Raw genomic sequence first — 26,823 nt, 5'->3', positions numbered from 1 at the left:
TAGCAAAAAAAGATGCCAACTCTTCCACAACAATGGGGTTGTTGTGTATGAGCGTACTACCAATATTAGTTTAGCTAGAAAAGAAGATAATACAGACCGAAAGGAGGATAGATTAGTAGTGTGAATCTAAATGCCTTGACCATTGAGGACTTTCACCACCATTATACTATCGTTCAAAGGTGCACAAGAGGGTGTAGTGTTAGATTACCGTAAAAGGGTATAGCACTGAGCTATTGTAGGAGATTAGTTTTAGAATACAGTAAGGGTGTAACTCTGGGCTATGGTAGAAAGCTAAATTATGCATACTTGTAGGATAAAGATAGATTATACTAATATAAAAGATAATGATTTATTGGATTGATCATCGAAGGGTCCACTACAAGATATGCTTTCTACTTATTTATACTGACAAATAATAACTATATATTGACGGTTATTCTCACATCTAGCCTCCACTTTTGACAGTTCTGGTGACTAGTGTTGGTTATCTCCTCCATTATGCATGTTCGTCAGCACGATCACTCTGCAACTACTAGCCTGATAATCATGCCTTTTTGGCATAAGGCATTGTTCTATATTTGAGGCTAACTATAAGACCATTTTATTCACCTTAGTCTACTTGCATATATTATTGTTGATCGTACCAAAGTTCTAGGCTTTTGGCCTACTCTTGACCGAACTCTCATTTTTCAGTCTATACTTGGTGAAATATATCATGGTCGAACTTTCTCTAATTCAACAAGAGTTATGTGAGTCTCACCTACTTTGGTTTCATCATATCTAATCAATATAGAACTTGTTCTTAGCTGCTAGCTACATTATTGAGATGAAGTGTAAATATCTTTATTTTTTTATCTTAAATTTATCTTATTATTTGTTTACCAGTAGGATTCTATCTTAGAAGTAGCGGTAACAATTGATTACTTCAACCATAGCCGCAGCTACACCATATTCAACCCTATTCTTCTTTTTTCGAAAGAACAATATGGTGGTAGTGAAAGTTCTAGGACCAAAGCACCTAGACCCATGCTATTCGAGTCATCTTCCTTTGATTATCCCCTTTCTGGCTATTTGAGTCAACACGGGTGGCATGCCTGTGTATCTATCCCTAGACTTGTTATGACTCTTCTTGCCAATAAATTTCTTTTGCCATGCCCGTTTCTCTCTAGACAGGAAGCATAGGAGAGAAACAACATTATTCCACCCACCCCCCCTCTAGTTATATATTGTTGTAACCACATCTTTCTATTCTTACCTACTTGCAGTCACACTCCCTCGAGTGTGACAATGGCAAATAGAGAGGAACTACACCAGATTCAAACTTTGAGTAATACACTAATAACTATTGGATACTTGCTGAATTAAACAATAGGCACATATACATCCACAATAAGTCACCAAAAATGACATCCAAATAAACACAATGTCATTCAAAATAGAAACTGATTGTCTAAATGTCCAAATACCGTATACAAAATGTATAGCTATCAGAAACTGTATATACAATATCATCTGAATATAAAATGTATCATTGTCAAAGCCTGTACCCCACTATAGTTTATGTAGCGAAGAAACTTTATGGACCCACTTTGTGGATCTCTATTGTAAAGAGAGCAATGTCCATTCATGTAACAAGTGACAAGGCAAACTAGGTAATAGGACTGTTAGTGCACAAGGTCCAAGAGAAATTTATAACACGAGACTAAACTTTGGACTGAAGAATAACTTTCTCTATTGGAGTCAAACTTAGGAATTAAACAACAATAGAAATAAATTGATGAACAATTAAAATAGAATTATCATTCTACCAAAGTCTAACTCCATGAATTAAACAACTAATGAACTAAAAATAGGGATACATAACTAATATAAAGCAAGAGTGGTCGTGAACATCTTTGCTCAAGTCAACTGGCTTTTTGTCAGTTAGGTTACCATAAAAAATCTAGAACATTTTCTCTGGTATCCTAGAATATATAGTGTTGTTCAACCACTAAATAAATTTACACAGAGTAGCCACAAAATCGTAAGTACCAAAACTTTTAAAGTACCAAGGAACAAGATACAAAAAATCTATTAAGGAACACATACGCAAAGTAAAAAAATTATCTTAAAGTAGTCTCGAAAAATAATCAATAGAGATTTTCAACCACATGACACCCAAATATCAAAAGAGAGACCACAACAACCTAAATCCTAGTGAACCAGGCATAAAAAACTATATTAAGATTGAGAGAGCATATATAAGTAGAAGAGCACATATATATATATTAACCACAAACTCTAGGTTATGATTCATATTGGCCAATCGAGTTCCAAAAACACTTCAAGATAATTTTTTAACATAAAATATGATCTAAATTTAGTGTTACATTCAGCTAAATGCCTATGTATAACTAGAGGATGACCAAATGAGAATTGTTATCATTGACATGGAAATTCACAACTAAACTAGCAAGCATGTAAATCATAATGAGGAGTTTGTTAAGGCTGATAATGATGATGATTGTGTGCCATTCGTTGTAGGAACTATTGACCATGAGAATATTATATAAGAGCCCATTAAATATTGTAACATGAGATAATAGCTTCATGACTTAAGTGCCTAACCTTATATTGAGAAGAAAATGCAATAGACAATTTATTACAATATGTTAATATAACCTTCTTTTTTTGGATGAAATATGTAAAACAATATTTTATTTTTATTTTATTTTTATTCATATTAGTTGCTAGCAAATAATTGTATTATATGGTTGTTAAACTTTACTTGTGTCATGGTACTCATTTGCCTTACAACTAAACAATTCTTTAAGTATCTATCCTTTTTGATTATTTTGCAACTCGAAAGTAGCTTATGAGTTTGTTAGCAAAACATACCGCAAATTACTTATGTAATTTCAAAACTGCTTTTGGACCTTAATAGCCAAACACTTTATAAAAAAAATGGTTTACCAAAATGTAATTTTAGTTTAGAAAAATAACTTTTGCCAAAAGCAGCTTTTAAGCTAAAAAGTACAACATCTCCAAATGGATCATCAATCTTATTTGAGACTTAGACATTGTAAATTTAATTATTGTAAGATTTTTTCTTTCTTTTCACAACTTTCAACAACATAAAAAAAATAAAAGCTTTTTTAATGCCATCTTTTTATTGATAAAAAATTTAACCATTTTCTAGTATCACAAGTTCCTTTGCATGATGGTAATGATACTTAGAATTCATCAAGAAGTATTTTAGTTATATAATATAGAACTTGAGCCAATACAATTGCACTAAATTAGCTAAATAAACAATTATATTATCCAATATCCCATTTTGAATACTTAAACATTTGATGTCCATCTAGAGTTGTGATTGGGTTTGAATCCGGACCTAGCATGGGTGCGACCAAATTTAACCTAAATTCTCCCTGCTGCCACAGTGGGGCAAATGGTTGATATTTATTTCCCTTACCACGTTTCACTCCCTCGCAAAACCCTCACCCCTCTTTCCAGCCCTCGTCTTTCTCTCGGCCGCCGTCAGAGAGAAGGTACACCCTGATCCCGAGCTCCGGCGGCGCGATCGGGACCTGAGGGTTCGAAGAGGAGGAGAAGAAGACGCCACAGATCAGCGCCTCAAGCTCATCGCATCACAGGTCGCACGCTTCAAACCCTATCGTCGAGGAGATCTCCTCCACGCCTACACCAGAGTGAGTAATCTCCACCTCTTCGTCAAAATCCTCCTTTCTCTCTCTCTATCTCTCTTTTGTGTTCATTCCAAGGAATAGCGGCTCCGAGGACGAAATTAACGATAGGAGTAGGTTTTTTTGGCCGAGAAAACGAAGATTTTGATGAATTTTTTATTGGTTCTAACTGCAAAAAGTTGTTTTGTTTCTGGGTTACTCTCAAGTTGCTCAAATTTCATTTATTTATTTTTATTCCCATGGATCTGATGAGTGTTTGGTTTCCTGGGTTTTTTATTTCTTTAATTAATTCGAAAGAGATGGTTTCTGATTTTAGGGTTTGATGTATTGCCTGCTGTTTGTTGGATTTCTACGCATTAAAATGTGCATAAAAAAGATGCTTTATGCGTTCAGTTCTTGAGTTTAGGGCTCTCATTTGTTGTTATTCTCGAGTTTTGGAGGCAATTTAGCTTATACTTCTGCTGTTACTGTTTCCATGTGGCCTTTCATATAATGTTACTGTTGTAAGAGAACAACCCCGGCCCGCCCCCAACCCCCCCCCCCCCCCCCTTCTCTTCAAGCGCATGATTCGCAAGCGAAGCTTTAATCATGGTGTGGGTTCGGAATGGCTCCATGTAAAATAAATGTCTTAATGTTTTGCTTTTTTCCCATGACTGGGTTGTAAACAGTTGAGTTTGGGTTGAGGGCTTTCTGGTCCTTCTTGAATCTGATTAGTCTTAAACCCACCTGTGGCCACCCCTAATAAGGAACTCCTTGTTGTCATCTCTCCTGTAGGACACACGCACACATATATATATATATATGGGCGCGCTTGTATATGTATATATATGTATATGTGTATATGTATATGTGTACGTTTGTATGGACACACACACACACACACACACACACACACACACACACACATATATATATATAAACACAGATACATGCATGCATACATACATACATACATATAATTATGATAGGGACTTTGTTTTCTGATGAAATGAGAAGGTAGCTGATGTGTGAAGAATTCCCTTCTGAATGACCCCTTTTAAAGGACAAAGGGCACAAATAAATGTGCAAGCCAAAATAGTAAGTTTCTTTTGTAAGAAAGAGGATTATCCTCAAAAAAAAAACTTGTCTCCAAAGAAAAGAAGTTTTGAGAAGTGAAAATACAAGCACCGGTTCAAACAAGTGTTTCTTTAGATGGTCTGGACATGCATGCCTTACAGTGGCAAGAAGGGTGTAATGGAATGCAATGAGTTACATTAGAGCTTGAACAGAACTTAAGGCATACCTTAGAGCTGAACATGAATGTGCATTTGCTAGGTGCAGCATCCTCCAGTGGTTGTGGTTGCAAGGGAACATGTGGATTTCCAATGGGCTTTTTTTATTGTTGCTTATATTATTGCCATGTGGGCTTATATTTGCGTGTTATCCATCCATCGATCCATCCATCCATCAATCGATCCGTCCATCCATCCATCAATCGATCCGTCCATCCATCCATCAATCGATCCATCCATCTATCAATCGAACCATCGATCCATCGATCAACCCATCCTATCATTAGTAGCGCCCTTGTTGAGCAAATCTGATTGTTCCACATCCGTCGTTCTTCTCCTTCGTTTCTCTCATTGTTCTTCCCTTCGTTTCTCTCATTGGACTCAAGACATTCAATGTAGTGTTTCTTTTTCATTGCTGCAATCTATTGTATGTATGTATGTATGCATGTATGTATGTAGTTCCCTTGTTGAGCAAATCTGATTGTTCCACATCCATTGTTCTTTTCCTTCGTTTCTCTCATTGGACTCAAGACACTCAATGTAGTGCTTCTCTCTTATTGCTCGAATCTATTGATCCGCTACTACTCTGAATTTCTTGCAACCCAAAAACAGCTTATCCCAAAAAGATAGCAAAGCAAGTTTTTATTTTCCTTAGATGGTAAATAAAATTTCTGAAGGATCCTTCTTCTATAGGGAAAAAAGGAAAAAAGCTGTAGATTTTTAAAGTTATTGGAGTGTTCCTTAAGAATTTTTTGGGATGGATGTTTTCCTCAAGATCTTCGAGTTCAATGTGATATTGTTTTTCATCAGTTCAGATAAAAGAGACATTGTAAATGAGTACACACATATTTGAGATGAAAGATGAAGATTGTGTATAGGAGTGTGGGAGGTGAGAGATGGAGTCATCTAGGATATTAAAGAGGGCGAGAGGAAAGGAGGGAAGGTAGAGATCTCCTGAGAAGAAAAAAATAAAAAGAAAGGAAAGATGCTACCTGTTGGGAGATAGGGAGACTGGGGCAAGAAAGGAGAGAAAGGACACAGGGGGGTGTAATTGGGGGAGAGAAATCTTCTTTGAGAAACCAGAGAGTCCAATCTCTCATAAATCATGCTGTATTCATGTGTATTTCAACCAATCAAGATATATTGGAAATTAATGGCGAAAAGCTAGGTATGGATGCCAAGCTTCTCTTTAAAATATATGATTGAAAATTGAAGCCCTAATTGGATTGCAGACCATTTAGGGATCCATATAAATAATTTAGTTTAGTTTGGGATTTTGTTTTTCAGCCTTATTATAAATAGGTCGAGTCCAGTGCAATGATTTTGTGCGTATCTTGAATTTGACCAAAACAGTTGTTAGCTCTACTAATAGTTACTTGTTTGTCCGCTCTAGAGAAGATGGAAATTGGTTAGTGATACTAGAAGGTAGCTGATATTTGAATGATTCTTGACTGAATGACTTATGTTGAAGGACAGAGGACACCGACAATCGAGTGCTAAAGGCACAGCCGCATGCTTCTATTTTGGAAAAAAGAGTGGTATCACTTAAGATTGTCTCTAGATGAAAGAAGATTGATCATATATTCTGAGAATTTCTTTATCTGATTATAATTCTACACATGTTTCTCTTTCTTGGGTTTCAATTTTATTCATCTCCACATTAAGATGGAATTGTGATTCTTGTGACAACAAGAAGGTGCTTATGGAATATAATGAGCTATGAGTAGTTATTGGAGTAAGGAGTGTCAATATGATGCTTTATGATGCTTCTCTATGAAAGCTAATCAAGCTTAGGCATACCTTAGAGCAGCAAACAAAGGTAATTTCACTTGGTTTATCAACCTCTAATGGTTGTGGTAACAAAGCAAAACTTTTCAAAGTCACTAAGCACTTAGAGGTGGTGATAAAAGGTGAAAGGCTGGTTGAAAAGAAGTGTTGTTTACATGGAGTTCAATAATGATGAATCTCTAGTGGTGAAGAGTGCGTTTTATCTGCTAAAGGAAGCTGGACTTGCATAGGTAACCAGTTCACCATTGTAGAAGTTGAGGATCATGTTTCCTGTTTGTAAAAAGTCACAGAGCTTTCCTGTTGCCATGTGCTTTTGGAGGCTCTTCAAGGTAGACTATGCTGAAGGGTAGAGTCTCTCAAGGGAGATTCTTGAAATTTTAGGTTTTTGCTTGTCTTACAGAACATTGGTTGGGTGCAAGGGAAAAAAAGGCATCTTGAGGTAAAGAAAAATGGGCAGTTTAGGAGCTTACATTACTATGACTACGATCATAGGCATGTTAAGTTGATTGATACCCAATTAAAGAGCGTGTTCAAAAATGGTTGGCTGAAAATGAACATGAAATTGCTAGGTGCACCAGCTTCCATTGGTTGTGGTTAGAAGGCATCATGTGGGGTTTTGAAAGTCATTAAGGGCTTGCTGTGGGCTTGCAGTTACTTATCAGAAAAGAAGCCATTAAGGACAAAGTAGTGATGGAAGGTGATAATTTAAGAATGTATATTGGTTGAGAAGAAGTAATGTTAACGTGGGGATGAGCAATGGTGAATCTCTCAAGGAGAAAGGTGGTGCTTAACATTCTAAAGGAAGGAGGATTTGCAAAGCATAGGCAAGTCATGATATTGGAACTAGAGCATGTTTTATTTTGTAGAGCTTTCATGAGGCCATATGTATTGGATGATTTTCAGTTGATTTATGTAGATGAAGTCAAAGGAAGGGTTTCCTTTCTTTAGAGAGTGTTGAAAATTTAGATTTCATGCTGAAGATAAGATTGGCTTTGTTTGAGAAAAAAGGGGTATCTTCAGGTGATGATGATGCAGATCTAAGAGCTTAGACTACGCTAACATGCACTTTAGTTGATTGATACCCCTTGAGGGGCATCATCTCGAAAGGCAAAAGAATTCTGAAGTTTGTTTAAAACAAAAACTAGCCAAAATAAAGGTTGTCAGAAAGTGATTGTGTTCTGTTTCTTTTGGAAAAGGGCCAATGAGATCCTAATTTCTGTAAGAGGTGAGTCTGATTTGATCTTAAGAGGAAGGGTTGGCATGGAATGCAAAATGTACCTGGGCCCTGTTTGTAGAGAATGATAGAGTGAGGAATTTTTGAGACTCACAAAAAAATCAGATGAAGTGGCCATCATGGCTTATCTGAAGGGGGAAAGAGGAATTTTCTTATTTACTTGTTGGCGATGGGTTACTTGCAATCAGAATTTGGCATCTCACAGCTATGGGCTCACATGTAGGATCCAGCAGGCTATAGTTCCTATGCTAGTTGTTATTAAGAATTATGCAGGCCAAGACCTAGCCTTAGTGCTTATGTGAGAAGGCAAGGTGCTCATTGAAAATCTAGAGAGGTGGTTATAGAAGAGTGATTCAGAAGAGAAGTGGTGCTTCACGGTTATATCCTACATTGCTCTAGCTATGATATTAGGTATTTTTTTCTTATGATTTTTCCGTCAGGATGGGTTCTTCTAAGAAAGAGGTTGTTTCCTCTGATGCTTTAAAAAATGTCAACAGTTTCTATTTGTGTTCTTATTTCTTATTGATTTGTTGGTCTTTAGATTGTGACTACCCGCATTTGTAGAAAGTACATATTTTTTTTAATCTGATTATTATTTTTCTTCGTTTGCACAATCTTTGCATAACTTTTGCAATAATTGCAACATACATTTGAGTGGCTATGTTTCAACATACCAAAGGTAGCTCATTAACTAAGAATGCCTACAATTCAGACTAAAAGAAGAGTCAAATCCAAAACAATATCATGATTGGATATAACCTTGAATCCAAACCTTGTAGAGAGTTTATCTTCCAGATTCAAACTCAAACTTTAATTTGGTTTGGTTAACTTGGATTTTTTTTCACTTATAGCCACATTAGATCTCTACAGTATTGCATCATGTTATAAGGTCTGCATCATACGTTTTTGGATCCTTTTTTAGTAGAATGTCAGATCAAAGGAAGATATAAATTCAAATATATTAGGTCGGAATTCAATCTCGAGTCCAAATCCTATTAGGTTTTAGACTCATCATATATCCAATAAATGCACCAGTTTAACTGTTTATGTTGTATATTGCTTTTGCTAATATATCAAATTAGTTCTCTGCATATCATGTTAGATTGTTTACATCATATGTTCTCCAGCCATTTTTGCAGGCCTTTTTTTTTTAAATGTTACTGTTACAGAAATGACAACTTTTAATTTATACTATGTTTGTACTAGTCTATCTTGCGCGTCTACTGTTGACCAATTATGTGCCAAATACTTGGTATTAGGAAGATATATGCCACCTTTTGCACTGCTACAAAAGAAGTCTAGATAGTTCTGTGTAGTTAGATGAAATTCTCTCATTCCGGTGCGTACCTCCGTGTACCAGGGGTACCATATTGATACCGAATTGATACTCAGTTCAGGGGGCGTATTGATTGTCGATATACTGAACTGACTTGCAGCAACACTATACCAAAATGGTACAGGTACGAGTACCAAAACTGGTGTTACGAACCTTGTGAGATCCTTTGAAGGAAGAATGGGCTTCGGGCTACTCAAGTAATTCTGGAGGGCTGTGCTGCTATCAAGCTCAGTAGAGGTGTTCCGGATTGGAAGTCAGCTGTGTACTATGGTACTGAATAAGGGAGGTGCATTGTCGTCTAGGTGAGAATCATGATGAGAGTTAAATGAACCTATAGAGAATATAATGCTGTTGCAAATCGGCTAGCTAAGTCCGCCTCGTTTCACAGAGTCAGGTGGAAATTTTCCTAGGAAATTTTGTGAGGACATTCCATCCACTTTATCGTAGGATTGTTGATGTAATTTTAGACATTCTTATAACCAAAAAGGACTGTTCATGGACAATGAGTAATCCAAATGACACTTGTTAGGTATAAGACTGCAAATGGAATAAGCTGTTTTATATACACATCACATCACATCTATTGTATGTTTATTTGAATTGCACAAATTAGGTTTGTTGAATGCTGTTGAGCAAACTACCTGGTTATCGAGCATGGATCTGATAACAGCCAGATAGGACCGCATAACAAATTAGATGATGCATAGTAGGTCTGGAACCGATTCCAAAATCCTGTTAAGTCCAAATTTTGAATCTAGACCCAATTTTTTGCTTGTAGGGGCTAGATTATGTAGTCATTTGATTCTTTTAGATTGACATCACTGTCCCTTGTGAGATGTCTTTGGGTTTAAAAGAATTTCACTGAACTCGAACTTTCTCTCCTTGTTTATATCTGATTGTTGTTTTTTGTTCTTCTCCCTTGTACTCTGCATTTTTTTTGTAGAGTACTATGCATGGTTCACTGAGACTGGATGTATATTATTTTTTCCTTGAACATTGAAGGTCTTATAGTACATGATAATTTAGAAGACATTAATTATGTATTGCCTGTTCTGGCAAGTTTACATTTGTGTGAGTTGTTTATAGTGAATTGTTGGAGATAAAATCGATATTTTTCTTTTCCAGGTTGCATATTTTGTAACTGGTCTTCCTTTTGTAACTTAGTGCTTTTTGTTGCCTTGCATGGAAGATTTAATGGCATTTAGAATGTGTACTTGTAAACATGACGTTTTCTTCAAAATTTGCATGCTTTCATGTAGTCTTTGTTATCAAGCAGATTTGCTTGAAAATTTCGGTGTTCACTAATGCATCCAGTGGTTTTTTTCCCTTTCTTTATTTGCAAGTATTAATGTGCCTATCTTGTGATGCAGGCTCCATCAGTTCCTGCCTTTTGGAGTAGGTGTTAGTATTTGGTAATTATGGCTACATTCGCTAAGCCAGAGAATGCTTTGAAGCGGGCTGAGGGTAAGTTCTTTTTGTTTGACTCCTTTTCTGCTGATGCTATTGATCTCTCTGTCTAACAACTGCCAGTTTCCATTCTTTGGCATTGGTATTGCTAAGAGTTTTATTGTAGAGAGTTTCAATGTTTTGTGCCATCTCTTCATGGAGCTTAGCTCTAGTTTTAATACTAGATCAAATGGGATTTATTGGTTCTAGTTTTAATACTAGATCAAATGGGATTTATTGGTACATAATTCCAGAAGGAGAGTAGTGCTTTTTCATGATTATGTTCCTTCTTTTAACTGCAGGGATTATAGTTATGCCTGTTAGTCTCTGTGGTCTTTGGTTCATTTTTTGGATTGAGTCTTTATGCTTTGGTGTTCTATCTGCAATAACTGCTCTATGACATGGAAAATTGATTTGCATGCTGCTTTCCTAAAAGATTGCTCACTTTGTCATATCATGAACACAGAATTGATAAATGTTGGCCAAAAGCAAGCAGCTTTACAAGCTCTCCATGACCTCATCACTTCCAAAAGGTACAGGGCGTGGCAGAAGACCCTGGAAAAAATCATGTTTAAATATGTAGAACTTTGTGTGGACATGAGAAGAGGCAGATATGCAAAGGATGGGCTTATCCAATACCGTATCGTATGCCAGCAAGTAAATGTCAGCTCTTTGGAGGAGGTGATAAAACATTTCATGCAGTTATCCACTGAGAGGGCTGAGCAAGCTAGGAGCCAATCGCAGGCCCTGGAAGATGCTCTGGATGTGGAGGATTTAGAAGCAGATAAGAGGCCTGAGGACTTGATGCTGAGTTATGTCAGTGGGGAGAAAGGAAAGGACAGGTCTGACAGGGAGCTTGTAACTCCATGGTTCAAATTTTTGTGGGAAACATATAGAACAGTGCTTGAGATTCTGAGGAACAATTCAAAGTTGGAGGCTCTGTATGCGGTAAGTCAGCTTTCTTCTATTGTTAGTTGTGAAATATGAAGTTGCATAGAAAAAAATTTATCATCTGTCACTTTTTCAATTTTTGATCTCATTGTGACATTTTCTAGAAGGTAAAGGTTTTATGTCTGACCCTGTACATTGTGTTTGATATTCTATTAGAGGTGTATCTAAAGTTTGAAATTGCGTTTTCTTTTATTTGAATTTTTTCCTATAGATTCCATTTCACTTAAATTGCAGTGCACACTTTTCTTTTTGTCCGCACATGTGCATGTGTATGCTTGCTACTATGCATGTTGCACTATTTGAAAACCTATCCTTCGTATCAACTGCCAACTTATATGGGTTTTGCATAAATCTAAAATCATGATCGGCGGAACCGTCCCGGACCAGGTGGTTTGGGGCATACCGAGCCGTACCGGCGGTGGGTTGGGACGGTTCTAGCAACTGAAACGAAATATCATTGAGAGAGGGGGAGAAGAAGGAAAGAGGAAAAGAGAGAGCGAGCATGGGAGGGAGGGAGAGGGAGAGGAAGGAAGAGAGGGAGGTGGAGGCTGGCCAACGGAGGGCCGCGGAGGCCGGCGAGCTGTGCAGAGGAGTTGGAGGGGCTCCGCTCCGGTTCCCTTGTTTCATTCGAAATAGGATGCCGGAGGGGGCCTCTTTTTAATTTGCTGATTTCTAATATTGCCAATCGGAGGGGGCCCTCTGCCAGCCTCTGCCACTCCTCTCTCCCCCTTCTCTCTCTCTTTTCTTCTCTCTCGTTCTTCCTTTCCCCTACCTCTTCTACTGCGTCAGTACGGGCCTGGCACGGAACGATATGAGGGCGTACCGACTCGTACGCGAGGCAACCGGTCTGGGCCTCGGTTCCGGCGCATCAGACCTTGTCTAAAACATTCGTGCATTTGACTCTCTTCTTGTGTGCATGCGCATATCCATGCTTGCTACTAGCAAGTTGAACTTGCTTGAAAATTCTTGCACTTAGGGTTCGCACCCCATACTGGTACCATCCTATTAAAGTGCTCCAGTGGAAGGTTTCCATCTTAGGGCTCTAGTGATGGACTGAGATGATGGATCAGCATTTGGAGAGAGAAGACCATATCGAGTGATTGATTGAAGAGCCTACCATTACACCGACCTATCAATTGAATTGCCCATATTGGTAAACCAGTATGGTACTTGGTTCGGCGTACCGAGTGTCGGTATGCCTCCCATACCATGTACCGGTTCGGTACCGGTACAGTACAGTATGGTATTGGTCGGTACGATAAAATTTGTTTCTGCCATGTCAGAACTGCCATTGTTTTTGGAGTTTGCATAAATCTAAAACATTTTTGTTGTGCATTTGACTATTTTTCTTATCAAGATCTCATATTTTGATTCTTAGCAGTTACTGAAGTACGTGTCATTAGGTCCTTTGCCTGTTTCCATTCACATAATGTAATTGTAAACTGGCTAATATAAACTTTGATTTATTGTGTTTTAAATTTTGAGTTCTATCATATTTTTAACTTGCTTCGTGATTGTCTTGTTGTGCGTCTACATTTCTTTTTCTTTTAAAAAAATTCTTTTTTTAATGTGGGTTCTGGGGGTTGTTTGATACCTCTGTCAAAAGAAACCTCGAACAAGGAACTTGAAGAAAGATTCTGTCCTTGTTAGGATATCTCTTCTTCTAGGTAAATGATACGATGGAATTGGAAAGTGAAAAACTTCTTTCTGTTTTCGATGAAGACTATCCTTCATCTATTTTGGTAAATTAACATTTGTGCACGAAAAAGTTACTTGGAACCTTCATGTGTGTTGAAGATCCCAGTATTTTTATTTTTAATTTTTTATGTTGAGCTTCAAATTTTTGCACATGGAAATTCAGCATTGGGGTGGTTAGAATATTAATGATACTTGCGAACTATGTTGGAAGGTTAATGAAAGTATTCTCATCTACAGTCCTTTGTGCAAAGTTGCTAAGATCTCTGAAATATATTTCGTGAAATTTCTTCTGATATGTTTGCTGGATTTGGCTTCCATTTCCATGTTAATTGGGAATTGGAATTATAATAATATTGCCAATGATCTAAAGATATTGATGATGTCATTTCATTGTTTGAGATGATGTTGCATTTGCGTATGTGACCCCTTGCTGCTGTGGAGGACCCAGGCAACTGTATATGCAGCTATACTGCATAGTAATTACCCATGTACCTGCAAAGACTATGTCTGCATATCATGCTTAGTTGGTGTATGGGTTGGGTGCAACATAAGGTCTACCTCCTCCACATTCCTTGCCCCTTTTCCTTTTCCTCTCACCCTCTCCTTCTATGCCTCTCTTCCTGTTCACCCTCCTCCTCTGCCTTATGTTTCTCCCCTTTGCTTTTGACACCCCCTGCCTCTTCTCTTCTTCTGCCAAGTGCTTGACAAGGCACATGATAACATCTAGGTGCTTTGTGGTACACCAACTGCTCAGATATCATAGCCACTTGTAGAATCTCTTTAGAAGGTTTTTTCTTTCTTTTTCTTTTTCTGTTTCTAACTTTTCTATATGAGGTTGATGTATGATGGAAAATATTTCAAGCATTAGCTAAAAAAGTGAGTCCAAGTGCATGAGGCTCTGGCCATTGCAGGATATGGGGAGGGTCAGATAGACAGTCTTTACTTTGCATGTGGTGAGGTTGTTTCCGTGTATTAACATGTTACCTGTGACACCTAGGTCATAATGTAGCAAGCTTACTGTTGCGCCAAGACCTGCCCTCTATCTCAGGCATTAGCTTTGTCTATGTAATCAGTAGGAGAGAGTTACATGGACTTTATTCAGGTCCTATCTTTTATTTTGGTTGGTTTGCCACTTGATGCCATTATAAGTGGTTAGCTTGTTTTCTTTAGGTTTTCTTGGTCAAATCATGCAATGACACTTTACAACAGATATATGAGCAACTCGAAAATATATGAAATAAGGAAATGTGAAAACTTAGCATTGTCACACTAATTAAAAGCTTGTGGGCCTCATTGGGACATTACATACTCTGCTTAGGAAATTGGTTTGTTTATTGGTAAATTCCTGGAAGCATACTAAGGCATTGGCTTGTGTCATATTGTCAAACATTACATGTGTTGTTGATAACTGTTGGAAGTGTTCTAGGCCTAGACTTTCTTGTGTTTTGGCATGATTTGATACCTGTGCATAATCAATCATCCCAAACAGACTATTAGTATATACATAGATATATAGATTTGCATGGAAAGATACATACCCGTATGCATGCATGCAGAATATATATATATATATATATAATGGTTCTATACATATTTGGTTCAAGATACTTGAAAGCCTCCTTTTTGGCAATAATTCTATAATAATAAAATAGGTTGATTTAATTTAATATTAACAATTCTTCAAATCATGGACCCATTAAAATCTATGAAGATGCAAATTTTAAAAATTTTGAAGATGTAAATTTTAAAAATTACAATGCTTCATTTTCAACTTAATTTTTTTTCTTTTTCTGAAATGTTTTTAGATCGCTTCATTTGGTCAAATAGCAAGTCGATGCATATATCTACCAATTTGTGGAACTATGCCTAAATGTCATTTGTTCATCATTTTCCCATAAATTTATTTATTAAGAAAACAGATAAATTGCCCATAGTTAGTGCTTTGAAGTTTGGTATTGAATTATTCATGGATAATCTGTCAACCAGTCCCTTCTTGCTGCACTAAATGGCACACAATTGTTATTCTAAAATGATTTTGCAAAAGATTGATTTTCATTATTTTTTTTATGTTTCTATTTTAACTCTCATGAATGCTAATTTTTCATGGATAACATGGACCTACCCTTTTATAATGGTAATTCCATTTTTATTATATTTTAATCAGTAAAGATGTTTAAGTATAATTAAGAATTTTCTTTTTCTTTTTGGGCAATCATTGTGTGTTCAACAGAGATGTTTTAACAGATGTTTTCATGGTATATGATTTGATAGATGACATTGCACATTTAAAGGCAAAGTTTTATATTGTGAGTTACTTATAGAGTATTAAATTTGTTCATTTATGTTTATAATACTTAATATGCTTGGTAAGTGTTTTTTTTGTTGGGTTAGTTTAATACCTATTTAAATATTCAAAACATGACTCTTTTGTAATGAAGCCTTTGGTTATCTAGATTACACATAAATTGGTTTTCCGAGCAGATTTTCTTATCTTCAATATATTTACCAATGTAGTTAGACATTTTTCTATGCCTTTGACTTGATACTTGATAAAATATGCAACTATTTTTGTTGAACCAATTGGTAATCAAGTAATTAACATGGTGCATGATAATCTATCTTAGAACGAGTGGCCTCTTGGTAGAACTTCTAATGGTTAAAGATTCCATGGCAGTATATTCTCGTTATTGAAAAGCTAGATCATGTATTTGTCATAATATAAAGCAAGCTTTTCTGATCTTTATCTTCTGTATCTGAATAAACTTGAAATTTAACAAGGGTATTTCCATCATGATCATCTTAAGTCATTTTTCATCTTTTTGTTCTATAATTGTTTGTAAGCTATCAATTTTTTCGATTTATATTTAATTTTTAGTGAGTACTAAGAAGTATTTATAAAATGAGATGAGGAATTTTTGAAGAGTTGTAGTTTTCTAGAACCATCTTAGATTTTTTTTCCTTTCTTTTTTCAAAACACATTGTTAGGTTTTAATATTGGAGTCCTATCCTTGCTATAGATTGGGTTATGGGAGCACTAGAGTCATTATGATCATGAGTTTGAGTGTTCTAATTGTCTTTATGTTTAATGTTCGTTTTAGCCCAATTTTTATAAAATTGGAATACATTATTAAGTGAAAGGCTATCTTTCAACTTCACTCATTACTTCTGTCTATCATCTCTTGTCTTGTTAGTCAACAATGATCTGCATCAATTTGGAAGAATTGCAAGTCCTGGTCATATCCTGTATGTAAATCTGTTCAAGCAACTCATTCATAATTTTTTTGATTGTAAAGAATACTATTTTGAAATATTAACAAGTGGAAGCATATGAAGCAATCAGTTTCTGTATCGAATTTAATTTCGATTTCTAGGCTTTTCTGAGAAATACTTGAGATAAGAATATTTTGTCTTTTTTATTTCAATTCATGGAAACACTCGAGTATATATTGTTTAAGAAACAAGTTATGATTTTGTGGAAGTTGCTGTAAGGTAATTGTTCAAAGTCTTATTCCTATTGCAGACTATGTTGACTGTTGAAAAATTTATAACACTCGTGATTGTGGATTTATTGTGATTTTACAATTTTTAGATATAGGAATTAACTGGATATTGCTTGAACTATTTTCCCCCCTTTTCTCTTCTATGTCAGATATGTTGTGACTATTGCTATTAGTTTTATGTACTTAGTCAGCACTAATCGTTAATTTTCATTATAAACATTGTTATCATTTATCCAAAAATTATTATTATTATTATTATTTGTCATGTTTAATGTATTTTCTTTATCTTTAAATAGCTAAAAAAATGCTAACCACATATATGCCCAGCTTGACCTCTTGCATACTCCAGCCGCCTGTTAAAACTCCTGTTATTCATTTTCGTTCTCATTTACTCTTTCTTCTTTGCTTCTTTCTCATGTGAGACTTGGTGTGCAACTGGTTAAATAATGTTTACATAGGCGGCACTTGGTTTTGAAGCATAGATCTTTGTGTGCTTACCATATTAAAAAATTTGCAAAACCTTGCCGTTGCAAACTGAAACTTTGGGGACTCCAGTGTTCTTTGTTGTGCTTGTCCAAGGTGCATCATGCGCTCTAGTGTTCTTTGTTGGGCTTGTCCAAGGTGCAACCTGCATGCTATGTCGTGCTATATGGCCCAGGCATGGATCATATGAGAGCATGATGTTTTCAATCTCGCTCATTGTGTGGGGTACTTCTTGTATATGCTGCTTATTGGTTCTAGCGTGACATGTTGAGCCAATGCCTGTCATTTATTCTGAGAATGAGCACTGCGTGCATGTTGCTTGGAGTCTTAATCTGATAAGCAAATGCATGGGTCTGTAAAAATTCTTCTGAAAACACTAAGATTATCAGCCTTGCCCCACATTTTTATTTTAGTGGAATGACATTGCAAGATTGCATGAAAAACTGTATGGATGAGACTTGGGTGCCTTTAGTTGTAGTTTTTATCATCTCACTTCATTGCATGGTATCTGTCCTAAATCCTACAGCAATACCAATGGATGATAATTTTTGTCCAAGCCCATGTACAACTTGTATCGTGTGTCTGTTCCTCTGTGACAAAACTGGAGCAATAATGCTGCATCCACACCAAATCTTGGAGTGTAGCTGATAAAATGTTGAGCATGATATTCCCAATGTTATTCAACCTTCTGATGTTCTTTTATACAGTCTATCATAATTAACAACTGAAAATGAACATATAAATGATGAATGTTACTGACTATGATCTTTTATTCAGATGGCGTGCTTATATGTATCTTAAACTGTTTCTCCCCTGGAGAAATCTGGGTACCATTGTTCTTTTATAATGAATTACCAATAGATGATCTCAGATAAGCTGTTTATGCTGTATTTTTATCTACAAGTGATAGAAAACTTTAAGATGACATGCATGACCTAATATTAATAATATTTAATTAGCAGCAGTTTGACCAGCTATCTTATGGCTGTTTATTCTTCACTTATTTTTTGTAGATGACAGCACACCGGGCCTTCCAATTTTGTAAACAGTATAAAAGGACCACTGAATTTCGTAGGCTGTGTGAGATTATAAGGAACCATCTTGCTAATCTAAACAAATACCGTGATCAGAGAGATAGGCCCGATCTCACAGCTCCTGAGAGCTTGCAGCTTTACTTAGATACAAGAGTAGAGCAGCTCAAGATAGCAACCGATCTTGAACTGTGGCAGGTTTTGACATAGCAACTTGAATCCTTATCTGTATCTGTGCCTGTGTAGTCACTTCGGTTGCTTATCATGGTCTATTGTGTTGTCTTGTTACAGGAAGCTTTCCGTTCAGTAGAAGATATCCATGGTTTAATGAGCATGATAAAAAAAAGTCCAAAGCCATCTTTGATGGTTATATATCATGCCAAATTAACAGAGATATTTTGGGTTTCAGAAAGTTATCTATACCATGCATATGCATGGCTTAGACTTTTCACTCTCCAAAAGAGCTATAATAAGAACTTATCACAGAAAGATTTGCAATTGATAGCATCATCTGTTCTATTGGCTGCACTTGCAGAGGTCCCATATGACCGTAACTTTGGTGCATCCCATTTAGAGCTCGAAAATCAAAAGGAGCGCAATTTACGGATGGCTAGCCTTATCAACTTCACACTCGATCCTAAACGAGAGAGTAGAGAACTGGTATTTTTTACTTATTATCATTTATTCTAAGGTTTTGCATATAAGTGTAATTTGTATATCCTAATTTGATTTTTTTTTAATCTTACAGCTTTCACGCTCTTCACTCCTCACGGAATTGGTATGACCTCAGACATAATGTCCTTGTAATGTTTTCGTTATTTGTTGTTTATGTTTTTTCTTGTGTTTATTAGTAGGCTTCAATTTTTCATGGTTCAAACCTTTAATTTGAGGTGGAGCAACTTTTTAACCATTTCTGTTTTTTGGCAAGATAAGTGGTTGCTGTCTTCATTAACAATCTTAGATTCATTAACCTGGATTATCTGTTCGTAATAGTAGAAGCTGGAGGTTGGAAGTGATGAGCTGGATTACTATGCCATCATTTTGGTGATTTGCTCTTTTGTTTGTCATAAATTTCTTTGTGCTCAAAGCGGGTTGTAACAATAGTGCTTGAGATAATGTTACCTTGGCTCTCTGCTTTGGCACTCATTATCCATCATATAAATCTTCAACTCTGGCCAAGTAATTTTAGTCTGCTGGCAAACTTATCTCAGAATTTGCTTTGCTCAACTTTTCAATCAAAAAACCTTATTGCCTACATATGTTTCATGATCTTCTTGGCTGTGGGTATTTTTGCCCTTACTGTGTTGAGGTGCAAAGAGCATTGGTAGAGGACTGTCCAAGCCTTCTGTATTGGTGTTTAAGTGAATTAAGTACAGGATTATACTGGACTGTCTTATTAGTTTAGTTATCATATGTTTTTTACAAAGCAACTCATCTGTGAAATGTATTTTCTCAGGCAGACATTGGATATGCATTAAGGTACAAAGAGTATTGCTAAAGTACAGGGCTGTCCAAGCCTTCCATATTGATGTTTAAGCAAATTAAGTCCAGGATTATACGGGACTGTTTCATTAGTTTACTCAGCATGTGATTTACAAACTAAAATGATTTCTGGTAACTGAGGCATAAGATTTGCCTTATCAGGCAGACATTGTATATGTTATTGTTAGTAAAAATATATTTTGCTACAGGTTTCTAAAAGTGTAATGACGTGTGTCCCCCAAGAAGTGAAGGATCTCTACAATCTCTTAGAGCATGAGTTCCTTCCTCTGGACCTTGCATCAAAAGTTCAACCACTGCTTACTAAAATTTCCAAACTTGGGGGCAAGCTCTCTTCAGCCTCTTCTGTTCCAGAAGTGCAACTGGCACAATATATCCCTGCTCTGGAAAAGCTTACTACATTGAGAGTGCTTCAGCAGGTTTATTCATTTTCTGCTTCTATTAGTGCCTCCTTTATAATTATTATTTGGTTAAAGTTGCTTACATGTGTCCTGCCTTTATTTTGTTCAGGTTTCTCAGGTATACCAATCCATGAAAATTGAGAAGTTATCAAAGATGATACCCTTTTTTGACTTCTCAGTTGTGGAGAAGATTTTGGTTGATGCTGTCAAATATAATTTTGTAGCTATGAAAGTTGATCACCTGAAGGGTGCTGTTCTGTTTGGTAATGTGGTATGTGCACATTATTTTTCAAATTTTCCCATCATTTGGTGCATATCATCACTCTCGTAGATACATTAAAGGGTAGGCGGATCTTCTCTAAGTTGTATGAGTTGCAATTGCTTGTTCTCATAATGTGATGGTCTTTTGGATATGAATGACTATGATATTCTTATGCATGCTGACATCTTTTCTTCATCTTTTCTTCGTTTCTTATGAGAGATTGTGCTTGCTTATATTCATGTGGTAGCATCTACTTGTGGTATGCTACCTCACTTTTTTAATTTACTCCACATTGTTTTACATGAATATGCTCTCTCTCTCTCTCTCTCTCTCTCTCTCTCTCTCTCTTCCCCCCCCCCCCCCCCCCCCGAGTGCATGGTGTGCCTCCCGTGTTCAGGTTTTCTCCTTGCACATGCTTGTTATGGTTCCTTCATCAAGAATGTACACGTTGTCTACAATAAGTAGCATGTGGATCTGTTGGTTCTTTTTTTCTCATTCAGTTCTAGTATGGACCTAATTGTGGCCAACCTACACTTTTGTCAACTATTTTGATTTTCTTGTGGCATGGTCATGATTTTATTTTATTTTACTTTATTTTGAGTTGCAAGCCAAAGATTTTGCATGATCCAGACCCTATGTGAAATACTAGATGGGGCATTTTGGTTCCTTGACTTCCATTCATGTGCCCAATTTGTTGTCTGAGGTATTTCTCATGTTGCTTTAGGTGTAGGCAACTTATTTATCAGCAGCCATAATTCTTAAATCTATCTATTCTCACGCCTAGGAGCATATACGTATACCTTTTGAGCAAATCCAATAAGTATCAAGGAGGTGGATGCATATATGAGATTTTTTCCTTTAAATTTAATTTTCTAGTTGCTTTCCTTTTTCTTGAACATAATTTATTTGGTAGGCAGAGCTAAGAGGTGGTGATGCGAAGCTATTAGATGTTTCTATTTTCTAAAGATTTTATACATAAATGTACTTTTCATCGTTATTATTCTTTAGCGCTTTTTTGATCTTCATTTTGTGTTGTCGTGGAGGAAACAGCAATTGATGGCAGTGGAATTAATGTTTTCTGCAAATGCTTTATGACGCAGTCTTATCAATATGGACTTGCTGTTGGTTCAACCATGTTTTACAATGTCTTGATAGTCCTATTTTGTAACTATACTCTTTTTTCTCCTTTCACACTCATGTTTCTCGCTACACCAAGCATTTGCTGTGACTTATGTTATTGTATTCAGATCTTCTTAGCTGATTCTTGACTGTTTTTATTCTTACACTTTGTCTTTGTCTCTGCCTTTGCCTTATTCATATGAACTTTTAAAGGTGCGATATGTGGATATGATCTTTGATGATATTTCATTTGAATTTTCAGAACTTCCGTCGAACTGGGAAATGTCTGCATATGGTTACGCTAAACATAATTATGTTGCATTATGCTTACATTATTTCATTTGTGCATTTATATTCTCCATTGACAAGGAATTCTTATGCTGCTTGGAATGAACTTGAGTGTATTTATATTCATAAAATTGAGTGCATTGACTGTTATTCTTTCGAATTATTCTTATGAACTTATGCCATGCTCTTTCGTCCCTCCAGGATATTGAATCTGACAAGCTTTGTGATCACCTGACCATTCTTGCTGATTCTCTTAATAAAGCAAGGAACCTGATTTATCCACCAGTCAAAAAGCAAGCGAAACTGGGTGAAAACTTTCGCGGTTTAGCAGAAATAGTGGATAAGGAACACAAGAGGCTTCTTGCCCGGAAATCTATAATTGAGAAACGCAAGGAAGAACATGAACGCCATATGCTGGAACTGGTATATATTTGATGATTTCTTTCTCTTCGACAAATAAATATCTACTCCTATGATGTTCAAATAATTAATATATTTGCTATGGATGGTATGTGTTAAGGAACGGGAGGAAGAATATAGGAGATTGGAACTTCAGAAGAGAACTGAACAGGCAGAACAGCAGCGGCTTGCTTCTGAGTACTCCCGAAGGGAGGAGCAGAGGATTCGCCGCGAAATAGAGGAAAGAGAACATCAAGAAGCTCAGGCCTTACTTCAGGAAACACAAAAGGGTGCTAGAAGGAGGGGAAAGAAACCTTTGCTTGAAGGGGTAAACTAATTTATGCTTCTCCATTTCTTTTGTTGTTCTTTGGAAAAAGGTACAATGCCAGAAATCTTGTGGGCTATACTAGTTAATTCTAACAACTCTTTGTTGATCTGATTCACTGGAAACTCTCATAACAATAAAGCTGGTTTTAAATAATGCAAAGCTTTGCATGCTAAAGGAGGCAAGGCATGGACTGGCTAAATGTTATGACATCACCAGATGACTAATCTTTTTAGTTGCTGCTTTAAATTTTCTTGTAATCTAGTCTTTAATAAATTTAGTGTCTTTTCTTTTTCATTATTTCCTGCATTTTATAACCATTGTTGATTAATTGGTGGTTAAAATGAGAAGTTCACCTTTTGATCTTTACTGAGCTGTCGTTCTGGCTTCAAATCTTCTAGAACTCCAGTGAAATCTGTTAGATATATTTATCTTGTTGTTTCTCCATTTCAAGACTTAATTCTTGGGGGTCATTTGTCCACTATAAGTTATATTTTCCTTTCGCTGATTGACCCTTTTCCATTCTTTTTTTTACGCACTTGTGCCATGCTGAACAATTTTTCTTGGTTTTTCTCTGAAAAAATGGACATGTTCATATGATCCTGCAGGATAAGGTTACAAAGCAAACTGTAATAGAGATGGCCCGAAATGAACAATTGAAGGAGCGTCAAGAGATGGAGAAGAAACTGCAGAAATTAGCAAAAACAATGGATTACATGGAACGGGCAAAGAGAGAAGAAGAGGCACCACTAATTGATCAGGCATACCAACAACGCTTGGTGGAGGAGAAAGTTCTTCATGAACATGAACAACTGGTTTGCTTTGTGATACCTTTCTTTGTGGTCTATGTTATAGCTCATATTCAGAGTCGTCTTGTTTTATGAAAACATATTGCCACATTTTGCAGAAAGAGATAGAGCTGAGCAGACAGCACCATGCAGGTGATCTCCAAGAGAAGAACAGACTCTCGAGGATGTTAGACAACAAGGTTTGTTTATCCTACCTTGGCATCCTCATGTTTTGTGGGCTTTTATTGTTGACCGGAAATTCTTTTCAATATTGTTATGTTTGAGCACAAAATATGAATTTTGTACTTCAAAAATAGACAAATTGGTCTAAAATTAGTAACATGGAACATGATTTTGTAATTCAAGCATTGTTTGTATAATCTGTTATTCACCTGGTCAACCCTATAGATCAATCCAATATCTTGTCCTTTTTCCAGTCTTGCTACTATAAGTTTGATGGCAAAGAGAGGTGTTTAAAGCCATGCATGGTAGGAAACAAGGCCCGATGTTTGTTGGATATTTGATTCGACTAGAGTTGGCTCTGCTATCTCATCCTTAGGATACCTGATATGCATCGTACATGTCAGGTTTTACCCTGAAGCTCTTGGTATTTCCTGCATTATACAGTTCTTGAGGCGGGACAGACAACACAGTGTTACACTGTCTGATAGTCCAATCAAGTGTCATATCAATACTGTTCCCACCATAAAATGGGGCATGCTGGTTGATTAATTACTTGACATTGTGCTCAAGGTGGAGGGTTAACTCCTTAACTGTATAGGTTCACAGTGATTTATAACAAGCATGTCAAACTTTGAAACAGATCCAAGGTCAGTATATGCAAATACCGGGCCGTCCTATTGTATGTACCGCAACCTAGAAAGATCCAAAGTAGTCCCTAATAGGAATTCTTGGTGAACAGGATTTTGACCTCATATATTTGGGACAAAGCTTGATGGTTACGGTTATAATACTCCATGACCTTGAGTTTTAGTGGTTCGAAAAATATTGGAGTAATTGATCATCATTTTGACTTTTTATATCCTGTTTCTAAGTGAATATATAATGCAGACCTGCTATTTCTTCTGTACCCTATTTTGATAACAAGAGGTGATTTATCCTCAGTTCAGCTGGATTTTTTTTATTAATATTATCGCATTTCGTATGTTGCTGATAGTGATTTGACAACTTATATTCCTAAATTATTAGTAACTGGAGATTTTATGCTCTGATGCCTGCTCATCACATCACATAGTGGTTTCAAGATCACGGTTTTATGTTAGGAGAATTTGAAGAAACCTTAGTTGCATTAGGCAACAAAGCCCTAATCTTCTCTTATGGTGCTTTAAGACAGATTCAACTTTTTCTTCATTTTTCATCAAGCATTCTTGCTTGTTTTGAAGAATGTAATAACTTGTTTGTCTGAGGAATCATTGTTTGCTAACTTTTACATCAATATAGATTTTCTTTTTTGTTCTTTTTACTGTTTGCAAATTCTTTATTCTCTCTGTTTTCAGGCTATCTTTCAGGATAGAATAGTGAGTTGCCGTGAAGCAGAATATAACCGATTAAAGAAAGAAAGAGAGGATCGTATTAACCAGCTTGTAGCAATGAGGAAACGGGAACGGGAGATCAAACGTAAGCTGCTCTTCTATATTAAGTCCGAGGAAGAGAGGCTAACTAAGCTGCGAGAAGAGGAGGAAGCTCGGAAGCATGAAGGTATTCTTTATTGCTGAATCTACGTGATGAGATATCAGTCCCATGTCTCATCAGTCCCATGCTTAGTGTAGCTTAAAATCTGAATGCCGTACCAAACTTTCAATCTCAGTTAACAACATTTGACAAGATAATACCAGAAAGATGACTGGTAAAACTTTGTTGAATATGTTCTAGAATTTCTCAACAATCTCTTTTAGTCTTAAGCTTAAATGGGGAAAAGCTTATTTTATTTTGATTTTTGCTAGTTTGTTTCTGAAATCTCTTAATCCTTGCAGAGGAGGAGAGGCGGAAGAAGGAAGAGGCAGAGCGGAAAGCCAAGCTAGATGCAATTGCAGAAAGGCAGAGGCAGAGGGAGAGGGAATTGGAAGAAAAAGAAAGGCTGAGAAGAGAATCCCTCCTGGTTAGGACTGCTGAGCCGCCATCTCGGCCAGCTGATGCTGTTTCTGGCCTACGCCCGTCCGAGCCCATCGCTGCTGCATCAAGTGCTGGGAAGTATGTGCCAAAATTCCGACAGAGGGCTGATAGCCTACAAGCAGCCCCCCCTGAGCCTGACCGATGGGGCAGGCAGGATGATCGGCTGCCCCAGTCCAGTGATAGGTGGCGTAGTGATGATCGTCGACCCTCATATGGTGGTGGTGGCTCTAAATTTCCATCCTCATCGTCTTCTTGGTCTTCATCAAGGCCACGTGGCTGACACACTCAGCATGAGCTCAGGTGCATGCTAGCAAAAGGACTGAAACCAGATGTTTGTTATTTTTCCCTTTTTTTTTCTAAGTTTTGTTAGGGATGGAGGTTGTGCATCTTAGAACTTTTAAAGTATGGAGGAAAGGCAATTTGAGTTCCGAGGGTATTCATATTGCCATTAATTTTTATAATCGTGTCTAAATAAATTTGCGTATTAATATCTCAAGTTGCACCTTACTGAACTTTTATGTTGTTTGTTATTTGTACCCCCCCTTGGATTAACTATGTTTAGTTAATGGCCTTTTTTTAAACAAAGGATTGTGGGCTGTGGCTTGGGAGTGTTCTGCTGATAAGTGCTGAACATTTTGGATTCAGTTTGTTTTTAATGTTGGTTAAGCTTTGAAGAATCGCTAGTTGACTCACAGGTGGGACCATAATTTTGCGAAGTTCATGGTCTCATAAATTTCAAGAACTGACATTTAAAATTGTACAGGAACACAAGAATCTCTTTATTTGCTTTCAAAGTAATTAATGAGGTCTGTCCAATGCCAAACTTCTATGCTGAAAAAATTTAGACCTTTCTTTACAAGTGTTTAAAGAAGTAGGCAAGCGATATCTTTCTCTCTGATTGTTGAAAAATAATCAAATTTGGATTCTAAAACTAATTTTGATAAGAGATTGAGACCAAATAGATGTGTCAGATGACCATAACCAAAAGCCAGGAACCGGCTAGCTAAATTAATTATGATTTCCTTAAGCTTGCATGTTTATGAGGTTTCACCTGTCAGCATGTCCATTTTATTCTGGCGGGTACTTCCCCAGCCTTGCTTTCTGGGACCAATTTTGATGGCTTCACAGGGCTAGAGCTGGCTGCTATTTATTACGAAGCCGAACAAATCTAGCTATTCAGGTTCTCC

At 36.7% G+C, this 26,823-nt stretch overlaps 1 protein-coding gene across 1 annotated transcript; it reads left to right on the top strand.

Annotated features, from left to right (window-relative positions):
- The first annotated feature begins 3,457 nt into the window (after positions 1 to 3,457).
- Positions 3,458 to 26,221, top strand: LOC103720979 (eukaryotic translation initiation factor 3 subunit A-like). The gene is made up of 14 exons (XM_008810974.4): positions 3,458 to 3,689; positions 10,683 to 10,776; positions 11,225 to 11,706; positions 18,404 to 18,619; positions 18,713 to 19,081; positions 19,170 to 19,199; positions 20,113 to 20,340; positions 20,432 to 20,593; positions 22,193 to 22,414; positions 22,512 to 22,718; positions 23,324 to 23,530; positions 23,623 to 23,703; positions 25,021 to 25,222; positions 25,498 to 26,221. The coding sequence occupies exons 2-14, from the start codon at positions 10,731 to 10,733 to the stop codon at positions 25,914 to 25,916; spliced, it is 2,871 nt and encodes a 956-aa protein (XP_008809196.2). The 5' UTR covers positions 3,458 to 3,689; positions 10,683 to 10,730; the 3' UTR covers positions 25,917 to 26,221.
- The last annotated feature ends 602 nt before the right edge of the window (positions 26,222 to 26,823 follow it).

This window comes from Phoenix dactylifera, unplaced genomic scaffold, assembly GCF_009389715.1.
Source record: "Phoenix dactylifera cultivar Barhee BC4 unplaced genomic scaffold, palm_55x_up_171113_PBpolish2nd_filt_p 000213F, whole genome shotgun sequence".
Lineage (NCBI taxonomy): Eukaryota > Viridiplantae > Streptophyta > Magnoliopsida > Arecales > Arecaceae > Phoenix > Phoenix dactylifera.
The sequence above is the reverse complement of the archived record's forward strand: the minus strand, read 5'-3'. Positions and strand labels throughout refer to the sequence as shown.